Source organism: Rosa chinensis, chromosome 5 (assembly GCF_002994745.2).
Source record: "Rosa chinensis cultivar Old Blush chromosome 5, RchiOBHm-V2, whole genome shotgun sequence".
Taxonomy (NCBI): domain Eukaryota; kingdom Viridiplantae; phylum Streptophyta; class Magnoliopsida; order Rosales; family Rosaceae; genus Rosa; species Rosa chinensis.
In genome coordinates, this window is record NC_037092.1 from 23,091,860 (window position 1) to 23,111,286 (window position 19,427).

Sequence of the window (19,427 nt, forward strand, 5' to 3'; positions counted from 1 at the left end):
CGCTTATTTTCTACAAAGTAAATAAAAATGAATTAATTACATATTAATTGACATGGAGATTTGCTTATTTATAGTGTTTTAGATATAATTACACGCATATAAATGCGTATAATCAACAATCACTAGACTAACTAAAGAGGTGTTTGTCTTGAATCTTGGCTGCCTTCTTGACTTGAACGATCTTCAATTATCCCTCTTCTTGCATCCACAACTTCTCTACTGATCTCGAGAGAACCAATGCATATATATGAATGATTAATGAGATAATTTTACATGGAACACGTGTTTCAAGGCTTCTATGCAACTCTTTATAAACAAACTAGAAGAACAATAATTCTTGCGTCTAAGTGCAGTACCAATGAACACACGCTTTCTGAATATATGGAGGAGAAAACAAATCCTCAACAATCAAAACTTTACCCTAATTGGATTCCTAATAGGAATAGTCTTTAAATAAAAGATTTTCATTTAAAATAAAAAAAATTATAAATCAATTTGACAGATCTTAAATCAATTTGACAGATCCTAAATCAATTTGGACTTCCATGGTGCGACTTAAACATGTGGGAAATGTCTTTGCACGATAAAGATTAAGAAACAGAAAGATACTTCCCTAAAGCGAACTTCCTAAAACCTAGGATGGACTCAAGAGGTGCAATTACCTTTAGGGTTTCTCTGAGATTAGTATTGAAGTTCCTTTTTCCAACTTCCAATGACCAACTGTGATGGAATGCTCTCCATTTTGTTTTTGTATGGGAATGCCAACACTCAAGAGGTACAAACTTTTGTACTTATAATATCCCCCTTTAGCATTCCTATACAAAACACACCTAATCTACTCAAGCTCCCCCTCAACAAGTACATGAGAGTCATCACATTTCATCAGCCATATACCTTTCCTGTAACACTTATCACACACACTATAAAAATCAAGTTAAAGATAAGGCATAGGAATGTCAAGACAATTTCAAGCAAGTCAAACATTCAAAGCACAAGTTGATCGAATTCACCAATATTCTCCCCCTTTTTGTCTAGGAATGACAAAGACAATTTATACGAGTAGCGGAAGCTATGCAAAAGAAGGATCACCAGTATATGTTGCTTAATAGACACCAGCCCAAGAAGAAGCAATTAGAGGAAGATAGTCCAATTATCAATACTCCTCTTCAATGGAGATTGCCTCCGTCAACACCTCAACGCCTTCTGAAAACGAAATGGGTATGCTTCTCTTCAACAACCCATATCCTAATTTTGGCTTAATCGATTTCTAGTTATGCCATTTTTATTGTGTTTTGCTTAAACTTGGTGTGAACCCACTTGGCTCGAAATAAAGAAATTGAGTATTTTTCTGCAATGTTTTCAGAATGATTCAAGCTAGTAACTTTAGTGAGCAGGAAATTGGTGCATGGTTTACTGAATTTGCAGTTTTTGAGAATTTGTGCTGATTCTATTGTGCGGCTTTGATATATGGACTTCTATACTTTTGTTGTTGAAAATATATGTATGCATTTGAAAACTTGCTTTAACGGATTGAGAGAATTGAACAAACAAATAGAACTAGACAATTTTTTTTTTTTTTTTTTGTAGATACTTGGATACAAGCTTGTGTTAATTTTGTTGGTGTCATTTAAATAGATCACTCCCACTGGTAAGACTAGTGACTTGATACTCATTTACGCAAGTGCACGTATCGTTGTCAAGATAGTGAAATATTATGCCCAAAGTTATCATACTACTGGGATTAGTGGCTAACCCACAATTCTTGGGAAATCTGAAATAAAGACACTTAGCAAACAAAAGAAAAAGAAAGCAAATAAAAATGCTACTTTAAGCCTTTAAGGCACCAAGCCTTAGCAATGCTCGGCTTTGGTGGGGCTTTGGTTTGCACCAAAGCCTAATCAAAGCTATGAGCCTAGTGATGACTATTTACAATGAAGTAGGAAATGTCACCGAAAATGTAATTTGCATTTCTAATAACTAAAGTGCAAGAATTTAAATGGAGACTTTTATTAACAACTAAACTAAATAAAGCAAAGAAAATTAAGAAATGATATAGATATGGGATTGGTAGTTAGGGATGGATCCTAACCCTAATTCAATGCTCTAAATGCTAATTTGATTGATATGCAATTTACTAAAGGTGGTAGAAGCCGTACCCAAGGATTTTCAAGGCTCAAGGGTCGAAATTCCCTTTCATGATATTCCTACTCCAATTCAAGGGCCGTAGGAACTCACTTGACATGAATTAGAGCCGGTTCAAAGGTCACTAATTCACATCAAGAGACCTAGGGTTCAAGGAATTAGGCAACCAAGCTCACCATAATTGCGATCAAGCTAATCATGTAGTGAACCATGCTTGTACTTCCCACGAATATTAAATCGAGGTTCTAGCTCTAAAATCTAAGGATGCCATCCCCTAAATTTTAATCTAGACTTATTAAAACACATACCCAAGAGTTGACAATTCCTAAGCATGCATTCTAATCAATTATTACAAAACACAAGCATCCAATAATTAACAAATTTCATAAGCATCCATTACATCAAATTTGGATTAGGGCACACAATCATAACCCCCAAGAACAAAATTACTCACTACCCATAATCATAGACATCAAAATAACAAAATTCAAAGAGGGAAAAATGAAGAGAAGTAGGGAGTAACAAGAACAAGTCAAAAATTGCTATAGAGCAATTATGGCTAGCCTTGATTTACGGCTCCCCACTATTACCTAAATTTGATAGTGATGAAGCTCTTAATGCTTGGGCTTCCCCTTTGAATCTTGTGAAATTGATGAGAAGATGGAATTTTGGTGAGAAGGTGTGGATCTTGGTGAGGAGAAGAAAAGATGAGAAGAAGGAATTTTAGTGAGGTAGTGGATCTTGGTGAGGAGAAGAAAAGATGAGAAGAAGGAATTTTAGTGAGGTAGTGTGGATCTTGGTGAGGAGAAGAAAAGATGAGAAGAATTTTAGTGAGGTGGGGTGGTTCTTGGCAAGAAGGAAAAAAAATAGAGAAGATATTGTGGTGAGGAGAAGAAAAGATGAGAAGAAGGGAAGACAAAAGTGGGATGAGAGAAGCCCAGAGGCTGCCTTTGTTTTGGTGGTGAGGCGGCGTTGTAGCTCCGTCCCTTCAAGAGATGATGAGGGTAATATATATATGAGAAAAATTCAGTCACCGTCCCCAAACTATTGTGTCAAGGCCAATTTGATAACCAAACTCTCAAACGTACCAATGTGAAACCCAAAGTCTTATATTGATATCAATGAGGTGCGTCCATCCAATTTTCATGACGGTTCCGTCAAATTGATGACGTGGCAAGCACGTGGAGATAAAAAAAATAGGCGAAAGACCAAAATAACCTTCTTCTTTTTTTTTTCCTTTTTTTTTTTTAACGAATTTCTCAACCATTTTCTCTCTCTTCCTTGTCCATCTTCTCTTCCAATCTGATCCTTCTTCAATCATCTCCTCGTCTACCAAATTTTAATGGGATTCCTTCAATCTGAATCATCTGATCCAAATTTCTCAACTCAATTTTGATCAAAATCCCATTAAATCTTAACGGAGGGACTGAAGATATGGGCACTGCAGGATTAATGCTAGGAATTTCAATAACATCATCACTAAATCCCAGATTCATTGTGGTTGCCACGGCATGGTAGTAAGCAAAGAGGGAGGGCATTCTGGTTGAGGAGGTGAAGAAAATATAAGAGAAGACTCGGGGAGGTGGAAATGGACTTGAGTGACGTGAGAGGAAGCCAGATATGAAAGAAGACTCGGCGAGTGAGATGGTTGGGTGAGTGGTGATGAGGGTCAGCTGGCAGCGGTGGTTTTGGGATAGCAATGCGGCAAGTCGTAGAAACGGTGCCAGATGGCCCATGCCGGCGCTTGGGAGGAGAACGACATGAGCCTGGGCTCGACGGAGGAGAATGCTACCGGATTCTAATGACATGAGGAATTGTTTCTTGGATGTGGGATTGGTATGAATAAATAGTACGATGAGTTAGTTAAAGATGATCCAAATTGAAACCCAGATCCGGTAATCGGAGATAGAGGATTTAAAATTGAATTGATGAAAGGAAATATTAACCCAGAAAGAAGAGCCAAAACCCAAATCCTATCTGCATACCATTTATTGAAGTTAATAGATGATCAACCGGACTCAATGATCAATCGGATGCGGTTTCAAATGGGGTAATTGAGGATTATACAAACTTGGCCTATGGCGCCGGTATCAATCCGCTATCGGAATTAAAAGAGAGGAGTTGGAGGTAGGATTGTGAAGAAGAAGAAGATCCAGTGAGAGAGAGAGAGAGAGAGAGAGAGAGAACTATTCATGCTACATCTTTTTTTTTTCTTTTTTTTAAAATTAATTAGTAAAGAATGACAATTTTGCCTCTGATAAAAATATCACATGCTTGCAATGTCATCAATTTGACAGAGCCGTCACGGAAATTGGACAGAGACATCTCGTTGATATCAATATAAGACTTTGGGTATCACATTGGTACGTTTGAGAGTTTGAGTATCAAATTGGCCTTGACACAATAATTTAGGAACGGTAACTGAATTTTTCTCTATATATATATATATATGTGGTCTCGGTGGATCAAGAAGAGGTAAGGGAATGGGATAAGAAAAGGGCCACGTGTGAAAGGAATAGCTGATGAGATTTTTGGTTAGTTGAAATGGGGAAAACGTGCAGCATATATGGCCATAACATGTTTAATTAATCAATCCTTGATTAATTAAACATCCGTGCATCATGATTTATTTCCTTTTTTTTTTTTCTTTCCCTTCTTCTTCTTCTTTTCTCAATGCACTTCTGCATATATTTTTGGAGACGATGAAATTTCACTTCTTTTACGGCATCCACTGCAGTTAACTTAGTGTTGACCTTTTGTCATTTTATCAAAAACTCTAAATTTGCACAATTCCACACCATTTTGTCCGGTTTCCGCAACTCCACTTATTTACTATAAAATAAATAAAAATGAATTAATTACATTATAATTAACTTGAGGATTAACTTATTTCTAGTGTTTTAGATATAATTATATGTATTTATATGCATATAATCAACTAGTAAGATATTTTCATGTAAACCAAGTTGATAATGTACTTTACTTTTTTTTTTAATCACAGAATTAGAAAAGTTGGTACTTCAGTGTTCTTTATCATTATGGTTTATCACTTCTTAGTTATTAGATTACAGGCATCTTGACTGATCATATTTCACAGACGAATGAGATGGGTAAAATTTGAGTTTTTCATGAGCATATATCAGTTTATCATTCATCCACATCGATTATCTTTACTCCCAGCTGTGTTGAGGTTTAATGATCTGGATGTTGTCTTCTCCATCTTGCAGATGTGGAGATGGCTGATGGCAGTCAGACAAAGAGTTCATTGAAGCCTTTTGGTGGGGTGGGTAAGAAATCCCAACGGCCGGGTGTTCAAGGTGGGCAAGAGAAGGCGTCATGGCAAGGGCAAGGGCGGAAAGGTTAAGAGGCGTCATATTTGAGAGACTGATGTGTCTTGCATCTTAGAGAGATTTCAGTGTGTGTTTTTGAGAAATTACGGTTGTGGCTTACACTTGATATATGTAATCTCTGAGGTAGCTCCCTTCCAAGGTTCCAAATTATAATTATCATTTTGTACCAATGCTAATACGCAACACCAGTATGCTCTAATTGTCTAGCATTGTGTGGTAAATCCAGCAAGTTGTGTTACCTCAAGGTTTTACATTTTTGGTTTTTGTTCTCCCATGTAATTTCTAAGGGTTCCGGTATCTAAAGAGTTGATATATTCTGGGGATCTATGTCTCACCAAAGTACCAGAAGTAACACAAATATGAATCTTTCCACACGACCTGTCCTATCTAGGTCGAAAACTCACAGCAAACGCAGAAGACTACAACAAAGAAAGCAAGTCTTACAGCGAACGCTGTAGACTACAGTAGAGAAAGTCTTTGTTGAGGGAGAGCTCAACTTGTAAAATTGTGACAAGTTAGAAGGCTAGAAGCAGTCCTTTCAGGAGCATTAATTGCTGGAAAATGTCCACTAATTAGACGTCCCTCTGCTAGAGAAAAGTCCCAGAAAGGACCCATAGTGACACTTGTGGTTGGAGACTCTTCAAAGTCTTTACTTCTTGGATTACCAATCTAGAACACAAGTCGTACCAATCTTTCTCAGCTAATTAGTCAGTGAGGACTCGTAAGCCAACTTGTAAAATGGGTTGAGAATGATGATTTAAAAATAAAGGTTTTTTGATCCAAGTCGTTTTTGTTATATAAAAGTTGGATGTGGTCCGAGCATCTTTTCTTATTAATTGCGGTCTAATTGTTTTTTTTAATTGTCTATTTACCCTTAGAACCAAATAAGGTAAATAATTTCAAATTCACTGATTAAATCACAATTTTAGCTCAATTTTAAATTTCAAATTCAAATTCAAATTCCAAAATCTAAAATTCATCAATGAATAATTTTCAAACATATAAGATTAAATGCATTCCTATGAAATCAATATACCTAAGATGTAGGTATCGAATACTTATATACCTATATTATGGGATGAAAAACATTAGAACAAAAATTCAAACATTATTACTTCAACTGTATCTATATAGTAGGTATTTAAAGTTATATAGTAGAGATTTGACCTACCTAGACATACGAAGTAAGAAAAGAAACATAGAATATAATACCAATCTAATCAAAAGGTATAAATATGTACATATAAAACCTATACCTGATTAAAAGATAAAGGTATGAAAGAGAAAGTGAGAGATAATGAGAGAACCTTAGATATAGAGATATAGAGAAACTTGGAAATTTTTTAAACTTGTGAAAATCTTACCTATAAATAAGGCATGCAAATGTGAAATAAAAATGTATGATCAAATTCTATGACAAATGTTACTTATAACACCATAATCGATTCTATATCAAACAAAAACGAAAACTTCTTACCAAGTTTATAACAAAGGTAGCAGCGAATTGAAGAAATCACGTTAGTAAGACCTAAAAACGAATTAAGAAGGGAGAAACCACACAAAAAATACAAATATGAGAGAGAAACAAATAAACGAAAAAATGAGAAGCATTTTAAACGAAAAGAAGATATGCATGGAAGAAGGAGAGGAAAAGAGATGATTTGGTAGAAAAGAAGAAGAAGAAGCAGAAGAAGGATGAGAAGTATTTGTTAGAAAGAAGATATGCATGGAAGAAGGAGAGGAAAATAGATGATTTGGTAGAAAAGAAGAAGAAGAAGAAGAAGAAGAACAAGGAGAAGGAGACAACATATAATAGGCAATAGCAAGGAAAAATAATGTCTTAATACATAATGATTCCTCTTTTGAATTCAATCAAGGATCTCATAATGTTAATTAAAGTCAATATATTAAAATTGTTAAGTTTACATTAACAAAATTGCAATAATTTAGGATTACAATAAATATATTGATTTTTACTATTTATTGTGTAGAATATATTAAATAAGGGTATGTTAGGAATGAAAAATTTAGGTGTTGAGTCAGTAAGATAAAAACGGAAACAAATCCAACGTGGCAGCTGGGTCATAGGACCATGATTAATAAAAAAATTCATCCGGACTACATCCAATATGGGGTGTGAATTTTGGACTTAAATCAAATTAACTCTTAAAAATATCTAGACACCTCACCACAATTAGGCTATAAATATACTCGTGCTCTGCATCCTATTCATTTTCACTAACAAACAGAGCCTCAAATTAATTATGGATATCTGTGTTAACTTCAACCCTATTTCTCGCCTCATTCTCCACTTGCTGCTCTTGTTATTTTTGGCTTCTTCAAGCCTAAACACTAGTGGTATTGTGGAATCATGCATGGAGGAAGAGAGACGAGCTCTTCTCAGCTTTAAACAAGATCTCACTGATTCATCTGGTAAGCTTTCTTCTTGGGTGGGTCATCAATGCTGTCGATGGAGAGGGATTTCATGCAACAACCGAACTGGTCATGTTGCAATAGTTGACCTCCGTAATACATATCCATACACCCCTGATGATGGTCAGTGGAACTCCACGGAGTTTGGAGAATCTTTTTTGCAAGGTAAGTCAATTAATCCTTCTTTGCTTGGCTTGAAACATCTGAGTTACTTAGATTTAAGCAACAATGACTTCAAATGGGTTCACATTCCAAAATTCATTGGCCAGCTTACGAGTTTAAGCTATCTCAATCTCTCATATTCCAACTTTTCTGGAGAGATTCCCTCTTCTCTTGGTAACCTCACAAACTTGAACTATTTGGACCTCGATTCTTATTCTCTCAGTAATGTTTCTTCCAAAAACTTGAATTGGATTTCTCATCTCTCTTCCCTCAAATACCTCAGTCTTAGAGAGTTGAACCTTAACAGCACAGGAGTAAGTTGGCTACATGCTGTTAACAAGCTTCCTTCCCTCTTAGAGTTGCATTTGTCATCTTATCAAATTCAAAGCATTCCACACTCCCTGCAATCCATTAACTTGACATCACTTGCCGTCCTTGATATGTCATTGAATAATGTTATCAATTCTTCATTTCCTAAATGGATTTTTAATCTTTCTAGCCTTACAAAACTTGATCTAAGTGATAATTCTTTCAGTAACCCCTTTGTTGATGAGTTTGCAACCCTCAAATCTCTAGAACACCTTGATTTATCTTTCACGGGACTCAAAGGTCAAGTTCCCAAATTCATTGGAAGTTTGTGCAAGCTAAAGTCATTAAGTCTTGCAGTCAACAAATTTGATGGGGGGATTCAAGAGTTTTTGAGTGGTTTTTCAAATTGTTCATTTAATAGAATGGAGTCACTAGATTTGTCTTATTGTGGGCTGGTAGGCAAATTGCCTAGTTCGTTGGGAATCCTGAAAAGCCTGCAGTTTCTCACCCTTCGTAGTAATTTTTTCAACGGTTCCATTCCTCAAAGTTTGGGAAAACTCACTCAGCTGGTTATCCTTGATCTGTCTGATAATTCATGGGATGGCAGTTTAACGGAAGCCCATTTCATAAATCTCACAAGATTAAAGTCTTTTCAAGTAAGCACTGATGGACTTGTGCCCATCATTTTCAATTTGACTGATTATGAATGGATTCCTGCTTTCAAGCTCCGTGAAATTTACATGTACAATTGCCGAGTAGGTGTTGTCTTCCCTTTATGGCTTCAATCTCAAACTGAGCTCGTGCGGGTCTCACTTACGAATGCTGGAATCTCGAGTCCAATACCAAAGGAATGGGTCTTTAAGATATCTTCCCAAATCCAATGGTTGGATTTATCTGACAATCAAATAAGCGGAAAGCTTCCATTCCGATTCAACTCTTTTCCAAATCTAATTTGGATAATTTTGAGCCATAATCAATTTGATGGCACTATTCCATCATCTATTTGTGGCATTCAATCTCTATATGTCCTTGTTCTGAGTAATAATCAGTTATCGGGAGAATTCCCTAAAGAATGGAGTTTGTGGAGCCGGATAGGCGTTGTGGATGTCTCAAACAACAATATGTCTGGTAATATTCCTCATCATTTTTGCAGTCTTCCTTTCATTCAGATCCTAGACCTTAGTCACAACAGATTTTCAGGGACTATTCCCAAGTGTTTGAATAATTTGGTCGGCTATGGTTATGGAGACTGGACGTTCTTGACTTCTCAAGTCGATTATGGAGCCTGGACGTTCTGGACTTCTCGAGTCGGCTATGATGGCTATGGAATCTGGATGTTCTCTGGTAGTCATATAGTAACAACTGCGACTGTAAACGGAAGAACAAGTAAATACTTCAATCACAATGCGAGGCTTCTATTCATTATTGATTTTTCAAGTAATGATTTAGAAGGTGAAATTCCAGAAGAAATCTGCAGCCTCGTTGGATTAGGTACATTAAACCTGTCCATGAATCAATTAAGTGGAAATATCCCCTCAAAAATCGGAAATTTGCACTTGCTCGAAACACTTGACCTCTCCCAGAACCAGCTTTCAGGACAGATCCCACAAAGTCTCGCTTCTCTGACCTTCTTGTCTCACTTGAACTTGTCTTCCAACAAATTGACCGGAAGAATTCCTTCGGGCAACCAACTTCAGACGCTCGATGATTCATCTATTTATGAGGGCAATCCTTCACTCTGTGGATTTCCTCTCTCAAAATGCCCAGAAGATGGAGACAACATGCATGAGCCTCATGAAGCTGAATTTGATGATGAAAAGCTTGGTTTATATACCAGCACGGTGCTTGGCTTTATCATAGGCTTTTGGAGTGTTTGTGGCACATTGATATTGAAGAAGTCATGGAGGTATGCTTATTTTCAATTTTTTGACTACATCAAAGAAAAAGTAGCACTAGCAATTGCATTGAAAGTAGCTAGTTTGAAAGCAAGGCAGTGATCGAAAACAAAACAAAAAGAAACTAGCAGTTATATAATATGCTTGCTGATTTTTATCTATACTATCTATGCAGTAATGTACGATGTACATTTCCTTATGAACTTTGTTGTTTGATTAGATGTTACTGTTGTTATTTTGGTAACGCCAGCATTGATTTAGTGGGAGTTTCATAGGGGCTAAATGGCTAATTGGCATATGTAAGTTTAATACTCTATCATTATTAACAAATAAAGAATGAAAAATGTCACAGTACTAGTAAAATGAGAAACATAGTGTATTTTATTTTTTCAAGGAAAAAAAAATGACTTGTATGGCTAGCCAAAATGGTGACTGCAAATCAGTAATGCAGGGGCTTCACATTGCAGAGTAAATATGATCCCTTGATTTTAGGTTTGTACTTGACAAAAGAATTGTCACATATAAGAGCCATCATGATAATGTACAATCGTCACATACGACAATATTGAGATTTCTCCTATATTACATATAGAGTAATGTTGGAAAAAAAGTCTCAATCTAGAGCTGAGTCTCTATGAATGGCAGGATTGTCAGACCAGATGCCCTAACATCATTAGCCAATACATGTTCTTCAGGGGAGTGACTTAAGCCTCGTCGACAGCGGACAAAAAGCATACCCACCTGTTCATATTTTTGGAGAACAGAATTATACACCAGAGGAAATAACACAAACAGTAACATATGGTTAATGATTCATCTTGCAAATTAATGATAACAAACCTTGGTTAAATGAGACAGAGCCATTGCATCATGTCCTGCTCCACTAATTAATATAGGTACTTCATCCTGAACAGAACCTGTCATTCTCTTGAGCCCAAGATAGGCTGCAGACTTCAGCTTCGAAGTCAGCTCAGAATCACAAATGACTGCATTTGCAATTTTGCATCATGCTGAAAAGGTTCAAAGCATGTAAGGTTACTGTCTTGTTAAGCTACCTACAAATGATTGACTAGGATATGAAGGTTCCATACCTTACGATCAATTGTGCACAAAACTGAACGCCTATCACATATTTGATACAATCGGTTAGATACACCACAACAAATGTGGGCAACAGCCACATTTGTATTGCCACGAGCTGAAGGAAATGTGGAAATTGGAGTAGTTGGTGTCCATATCTCCCACGTACAAACACAAAGTGTGGGTATGTTTTTTTTTATAATTGTTAAAATTTTCTTTCCTGCAAACCCGTCCACGACATGGTCCTAGCTTTATATATTTTCATTTTTTATTCATGAGTGGGTGTTTATTACTTTATTTTATATTAAAGTTAATGGGAAACAGAACCTAAGGAGGGTGTATTCAATTCAGATTTTAAAAGATTTTGTTTGAGTTTATATAATGTATGGATTTACTTAATCCACAGATTGTTTAAATTCTATATGGACTCTGATTGATTCTAATGGATTGATTTACTGGTATTTGTTTAGATTTTACAAGTCTTTATGATGTTTTTGGTAGGTTAATTTTTTTTTTCTTCTTCTTCTTTAAAAGCAAATGGTTGTATGGATCCAACTATAATGCTATATCAATAACAAAATATTATGGCAATCTACCATTCTTTATGTTGTGTATATTGTATAATGATATATGAATAATAAGAGAAAACTAATCAACCAAAATGTTATACAAAACATAAAGTAGTAAATTAATGACATAATTAATTTATTTCATATCTAATTTACAAAAGTAACATTGTGTATATGTAACAGCCTATTCTGGTTTTAGATGAATATATCTATATATATCGGCACTAGCTTTGGGTTTGATTAAAAAAAAAAAAGAAACATGTGTGTATGTATCATCTTAACAATACCATTGTAAGTAAGCTTAATTAGCTAGAAGGATTAAGGCTTCTAGATCTATAGTGATAAAAATAAAAAAAATTATTAGATGAGAGCAGAGTCAGAGGAGGATAGTGGACAGATAGGTCTAAAAACAAATGGAAGAGCGTCACCTATTGAGAGCTGTTTTTTTTTTTTTTTTTTTTTTTGTGAAGAGGTTCTTCATTTTTTAAGTGAGAAAGAATCCATCAAAATCTCTTGGGAAGTGGTTGGATTGTTTTTGAATTTTGATATGTATAAAAAGTACTATAAAATCCTCCAAAATCCAGCATTTAATGAAATCTTTAAAAATCCGTATACTTTTGAATATCTACAGATTTGAATGGATAATTTTAAATCTTAATTGAATAGATCAAGATTTTAAAATATTGTTTAAAATCTCAATTGAATACCCATAGACTTTTAAAATACAAAAAAATCTTGTAGACTCTTAAATGAATATACCCCCCTAATATTCGTTTCTCATCTCTCTTATCTATTCTCTCAACTTCTTCCCTTTTCTTTGAACTCACTGAAACCATCAGTCCATCTCTCGATCTTCTCTTTTCTCTCATCCCTTCCTTTTAGTTATAGAGTTAAGTGCTGGAAATTAAATGGGTTTCTTCTTTACCCTTGCTTTTTAATTACTTTGTTTTGGTTGTTAGTGAGGAAGTGGGTGGATTCAACACGGAGGTAGCCGCCATGTATTGTATTCTCCGCCTCCTAGATCTGGGACAACTCAGCAGTAAAACTATTGTTCTTAGCTGTATGATATCAAATTTGGGAAGTCTCTTGTACATATAAGATTCTTTGCTTTATATATGTATTCAGTTTGCTTTGATGTTAATTCAGTTTGCTTTGATGTTAATACAACCTGTTTGATTTTGAAGGTCACAGGTTGCTGGAGGCCTAGCTCGTGGAACTCCTCATATGATCAGTGCTACGATTGAAGGCCTTGCTTGTTGGCTTATGAGTTCTCTAACCTTGTTTTCAATTGCTAGCAATTTGCTACGATTAAAGTTCATTTCATTTATAATTTCTTTTAGATCTAAACAATTGCTTTGGTGCGTTGTCGTTTTCTGCTTTTCTTCTTTCTGATGCTTGCCGTGTTCAGTCTCAATACAGGTAAGTTTGATCCGAGTTTGGATTTGGCTCGAGCTGGTAGTGGTATACTTCCTCTGTGGGTAAGAGCTGCGGCCTTGCCTGTCTCGTTGGTGAGAAGTTGATGGGGCTAAGAAATTCTGGCTGATCTGCTGGTCGGTGGAGGTGGCCTTCGTCGGAGACTTGTGGGATTGGATATAAGGCGAGGCTTTCCTCATATGTTGTTGGGTGATGGTGATGGTGATGCTGAGGATGAGCTCGTTTCTTTAAAGCCACGGAGGGCAATGGTTCTCGGTTTTGGTGCGATTACTGGTGGTGCGAATGGCAGCGACAGCGGTTTGGCTAACCAGATCGACCTCATCATAATATGATTTCAGTGTTTCAATAAAATATGGGTCTACGCCTATCATCTCTAATCCAAGATCTCAAATTTCATCACTGAGTAGAGGCTGAAACCATGGCAGTGAGCCAATGACTGAATCCAAGCCGATCATCATTGAACCCATTCATCCCCAGAAAGATGAAATAAAGGCCGCGTTTGTTTGCCTGGAGATGATACTTGGACAAGATTAATTATCTCCTATCTAATGAGGAGTTGTGTTTGGACGTCCGGATATTAAGTAACCAGAAAATTTTAATCATGTCAGATCTTCATATCAAATCTTGCTGAGAAGGTAAGATAAATCTTATCCACTTGGATATGATCAAAAAAGCAGAACGCCTTTGTCTTCGACCAAGCAGAAAGCCTTCGTCTTCAACCTCACCGAGAAAACAAATTGATCCTGTCCGCTGAAGAAGAAAAACTAGGAGCTCGATAATAAGAGAGCGGATCAAACTCGGCCTCCTAGATGAAACAGCCTCTTCTCTGGGCAGTGAGGATGAGATTCTGTAAGAGGGAAGCGATTTTCTCGTCCATGGACCTGGATGGCGTCGTTTTTTTGATCAATAATGGTCTCGCGGTCTGAACCCAAACCCTCGCTGCTACTCTTGATCGTCTTGTTTGATGTAATCTTCTTCATCGGCGTCCTCTTCAATGGTGAAGCGAGACTGCAGCTTGCAACGGATCTCGATGAGGCAGTAGATGACTTGGTCGAGTAGAAGGTGGAAACGACCATGAGGGAGGCACTGACTAAGGCAGCCATGGCTAAGTTGAGAGCGAAGGTTGCAGAGGTAGAAGATGAAGATGATGAGTCCATGGCTCTGTAGTTTTTTTTTTTTTTTTTAAATCTTATAGTTATCCAGTTCCAAATCCTATTACACAAACAGAAGATTGGTTTGGAGTTAGCATCTCCTATCCAATCTAATCTAGTCTAATCCATTTTGAAATCCTAATCCAATCTTATCTACTGTACCAAACGTGGCCAAAATGAATAAGATCAGGATATCAGCCATCCATCCCAGGAATACTCGATATTAGACCAGAAGCAATTAAAAAATAAAAAACAATTATAATATTGATTCTTAACACCGTTGTTGTTAGTGGTCCCAAGTGTCAGAGCTTTTTCAGAAAAGCCACAGACAAGTAAATCGAGACTATTAAGGGCAAAGCCACCCCTCTACAGAGCACTGACCCTATTAAAAGTGGCTGTGGTGTGGCAATGGCTGTTAGATACACACATGTGTGTCCTTTGAGGTCTTTTTGTCACGCAAGCTGTGTGTGGCCTTTCCCCACAATTGTAGTAGTGATAATTCATACACAACAGCTTCACATCCCATGTCATCAGTCGCACGTAAATCTACTGTGAATGTTACCTGAAATCAAGAAGATCATTTTCATTACCAGATTTAGCATTTAATATCAAATTTAGCAATGTCAAGAGATAAACTTCTTGCCTGTCCTGGAATAACATTAATTGCACTTGTCCAAGTCGATATCTCACCAACAGTACAAACTAGTGAAGTTGAAAGTGATTCTGATAAGTAACTTTTGCATTGACCATCAAAAGACAGAAAATCTTGAGGATGCTTACATAGGCTTTCTAATAATACAATGGCTTCCGCAGCACCAGCCACAGGGTCATGACGCATGGACATTGGAACTGTTCCAGCATGCCCCTGGGAACCTCTCATCGTAACCTACAATGTGTTTATGTATATTGGATGGCTCAGCCAAAATAAAAGTTTAATATAATGCCACTTTAGTTTACTGATTATACATCAACATCTGTATGATGAAATACAATCTTTAATTACATATAAGGAGCTTTTGTATTCAACTTCTTGGTTCTCTCATGAAATTATACAGAAATTTTCCATTATGGGGGAGCTCATGAGACGTGTAGTTTCTCATAAAGATATTGTTCCACTTTTTCCAGACCTAAAAATAAATATTAGTCCCTTTTTGAATCCTCATGAGTTCCAGACATATATGTGTAGTTGCATAGTACAATTCTCAACTATGGAAATTTTTCTTGTTTGGATGATTAAATGAAACATAATTTAGACATGCACCTATGAGAAGCTGAAACACTTTTGATACCTTTAGTCTTGTCTGTCCAGCTATGCCTTCAACAATTCTTAGAGGAAAACCAACCCATTCCAGTACAGGCCCTTGTTCAATGTGAATCTACAACATGAAACAATCAGCACAGTTTGCAGTCAGAGCACTAGAAGAACTTATAACATGCATCCATTTTATTGCTGTTTCCACAGAGAAAATTCTAATACAGGTTATCAACATAACCAGCGTAGGGCATTATACCTCAACATAACCCCAACTAATTTTGGGTCATATCTGAGCTGCCGCAAGCGCTCCTCTGTAACTTCTATGGAGTTTTTCTTAAGAGCATCTTGAATCGTCACACCACTGAACAAGGACTATAATCATACATTTATTGATAAAGAATAGTGTTACAGATAGATAAAAATTGGGATTTATTTGAGGAAACCTTTTATCAGTTATTTGCAGTGCTGAAACTGGTAAAATTCCAGCTATAGCAGCACTTCCTATGAATGTAGACTGAAACCTTACTCCTTCTTCATCACTAAATGCTATTACCTACAGATGTTGAGCAAAAGCAACATGATATTAGTAGTTAGAATTCTAGCAGCACCACCAAAGAGTAATTTCTGCGTACAGTTTTGGAAGAGATTTAGTGAAACGTTTCTTGTAAAGTGGTCAATGTCATTTTTCAATGAGCCTATGATATGTTTCCACAAAACCTCAATTTTACACTGACCTCAATCGTCCGCTTTAGTTCTCCCAATTTTCCATTGATACTCAAAACCTTTAATGCAGATAACACAGAAATGATGCCTAAAGACCCATCAAATATCCCGGCATCAACAAAAGTATCCTGTTATAACAAATAGATAAGGGGATGGAACTGTTAATTACTCCTGTTGTTTGTAGTACCAGAGTACAAATTCAGTTAGGAAATTTGGGGGAAAAGAACAGTACCAAATGAGAACCAAGTAGTAGAGCCTCAGCACTAGCATTCCTACTCTCAACTCGACCATGTACATTTCTTAAGTAATCAACCCACCTGGAAATCAAGACCAAACATGAGCCAAGAATTCCTCAAACACTACTGTTTGGATGCAAACAAATTAGGATTGAAGCTCACGTTTGCAAACGAGCATCCTCCATCCATTAGCGGATAAGATTTCCAGCCCTCATAGCGGCTGGGCTCATGAATATACTCTCAAGATAACCATCACCATCACTTACCTGTTGATTCAGACAACAAGCGAAATTCAAGAACAATAACTATGAGTTTCATTACCATAACAATAGCATACAGTAATGTGTCAATCCAGTATGAACTTGTTTTCAAGTTAGAGTAGAAGGGCTCTCAAGAGATTAATCCTTTGACTAATCTATAGTTAGAATTATATTTCTAACCAAATGATCACCAATTTGAAATCCAATACTTGGTACTTTTCAAAAATCGGATTCAGTCTTGCAGATTGGAGACAAATTACTTTCTTTTTTTTAATGCAAGTTTGAGCTGCTAAGGATTGCTGATACAAAAATACGGGTGAAATATTTGTATACAGAAATAAAAAATGGGACCTTTCCAAGCTGATGAAGTCTTGACACAGCTTCATCCTTCAAAATTTCAGGATACAATTCCCCTCCTCTGTTTCCCTCATCTTCTCCTCCAACACCTATTCACATCATCATCAACAACAAATCAATGCCATGTAAAGATTGAACCTTTATTTACGCAGACAAAAAAATGGGAGTGGGAGGGACAGAGTCGATGATCTCGACGACGTCGTTTTGGGGGAGATGCGGCCGAGGAGGATGCCATTGATGGCGGAGGTATTCAGTGTAGTTTACTTTGCATGCTCATCAAAAATGAGCTCAGATAACCAGAATCAGAAACTCAATTTCCAGCAGAACCATCTCGAAATTTGAACACGGAAACTGAAAGAGAATCAAAACACTTAAACGAGAATTTCATAATAAACCCATATGGGAGCGTCCAAGTTCAAAATCCTATGCCCACCCAAGAACGAATGCTCGAAATTCTTCAGACCCAATTTCAGAATTCAGCCTATCTTCGAAACCCAGAACCCAATTTCATCGGTTTCTCTAGCCAGGACATCAATCCCTAAGCAGTGGAGTGGTAGTCTTTTTTGGTTGACTCTGAGAAGGGATCAGTATAACAGAAAAATGGTTGGGATTAACAGAGAAGATAGCGGAGCAGAGGAGGAAGAGGGAGGAGAAGTGAAGATATGTTAAGGGAAGAAGGAACCTTCCAATTCCACCCCTAGTATTTAGTGATGTTATGAGACACAAAAGATACAGAAGTGAGAAGATATTGAAGATGAAGATGAAAGTGAAACCGAGGAGAGAGAGAGAGAATCAAATTTGTGTTCAAGAAAAACCTAAGTTGTGTTTAGCCCAAACTCTAGGTTACTTGACCTAGTGGTAATAGGATTTAATTAGAAGGATCTAGAATCTTAATCAATGTAGAATTACTTTCCTTGTATGATTGAGATTCTATGCATTGTAATCCTCTATATAAAGAGGCCCCTATTATCAATGAGAATATACAGCAAATTCCTCTCAAATTCAGTTTCTTTACAACACGTTATCAGCACGAAGCCCTAACCCTGAAATCCTAAATTCGTAGCCTTCAAATCCCAGAAACCACCGCCGCCCACCTTGAAGATCCCAACTCCAGGAGTCCAGAACCGGCGGCCCCACCCCCAGAACCGGCCGGCAAACCACCTAACCGGCCACCGGAAAAATTAAAGGTTCCCCTGCCCTGTTCAAAGCCTTCCTCACCACCTCCTGCAGCCATACTCAACCACCTGCAGCGTCTACACCCCAGTAACCCAGAACCGGAAATTTCATCACCGGAACCGGCCAAAATTCCACCGAACCGGCCACCGGAATCCTCCTAAACCTGAACCGGCAGAAGAAAGAAAAAAAAAAAAAAAAGGGGAGGAGATCCTGTGCAGCCCACGTGCTGCAGGCCCAAGCCCAAAGGTTGAGCCCACGTGCAGCAGGCCAAGCCAAGCCATTCTGCCACGTCAGCAACCTGCCACGTCAGTGCATCCGGTCAACGCCAATCAACACTTTTCCGGCGACTTTTCCGACCACTTTCCGGCGACTTTTTCCCGCCAACTTCCGGCGACTTTTCCGGTCAGCTACAGTAACTCCGACAGCTACAGTACTTCCGGCGACGACTTTTTCCGGCTATCTTTTTAAGGTAAACTTTTCTAAAAGTTCCCGTTTTTTGAAGTTTTTTTTTATTTCTTCTTCTTTTCTCGGGGACTTCCAACATCCCTTCTTCTACCCCCCTTTCTTCTTTATAGGGGAGACCAAAAGCAGAACTGTGGGGGTTCGTGCTCACTTCAAGCTTGGAGCTTGTAGAGTCCTCCAAACTTAGAGTTTGTTGAGAAGAAAACGATCGACCACATACATCATTGTTTCGATCTAATCCAAAAACCCCTCTTGGAATCGGATTTTCTTAGAAGCGACTACGCTCAGAAAATCTCTAATTTCTTGGAAGCGACTACGCTCAGAAATTTAATAGTTTTTCGTGGTAGCCCTTTCGCTCCGAAACTAACCCTAATCTTGTGTTGTTTTTCAGGATGAGTAACCTGAACAAGTTGAACTTCGTTCCACTAGAAAC

General features: G+C 37.3%; 1 protein-coding gene, 1 long non-coding RNA gene and 1 pseudogene across 2 annotated transcripts; 2 read left to right on the plus strand and 1 right to left on the minus strand.

Annotated features, from left to right (window-relative positions):
• Window positions 1-5,119: 5,119 nt before the first annotated feature.
• Window positions 5,120-5,813, plus strand: LOC121053102. The gene is made up of 2 exons (XR_005810780.1): window positions 5,120-5,252; window positions 5,370-5,813. It is a non-coding gene; the product is annotated as an uncharacterized LOC121053102 (long non-coding RNA).
• A 1,943-nt stretch (window positions 5,814-7,756) lies between these two features.
• On the plus strand, window positions 7,757-10,393 carry LOC112203457 (receptor-like protein EIX2). Its single transcript, XM_040505772.1, has one exon. It carries the CDS (start codon window positions 7,757-7,759, stop codon window positions 10,391-10,393), a length of 2,637 nt encoding a protein of 878 aa, XP_040361706.1.
• A 516-nt stretch (window positions 10,394-10,909) lies between these two features.
• LOC112203458 lies at window positions 10,910-18,590 on the minus strand (annotated as a pseudogene).
• Between the last annotated feature and the right edge of the window lie 837 nt (window positions 18,591-19,427).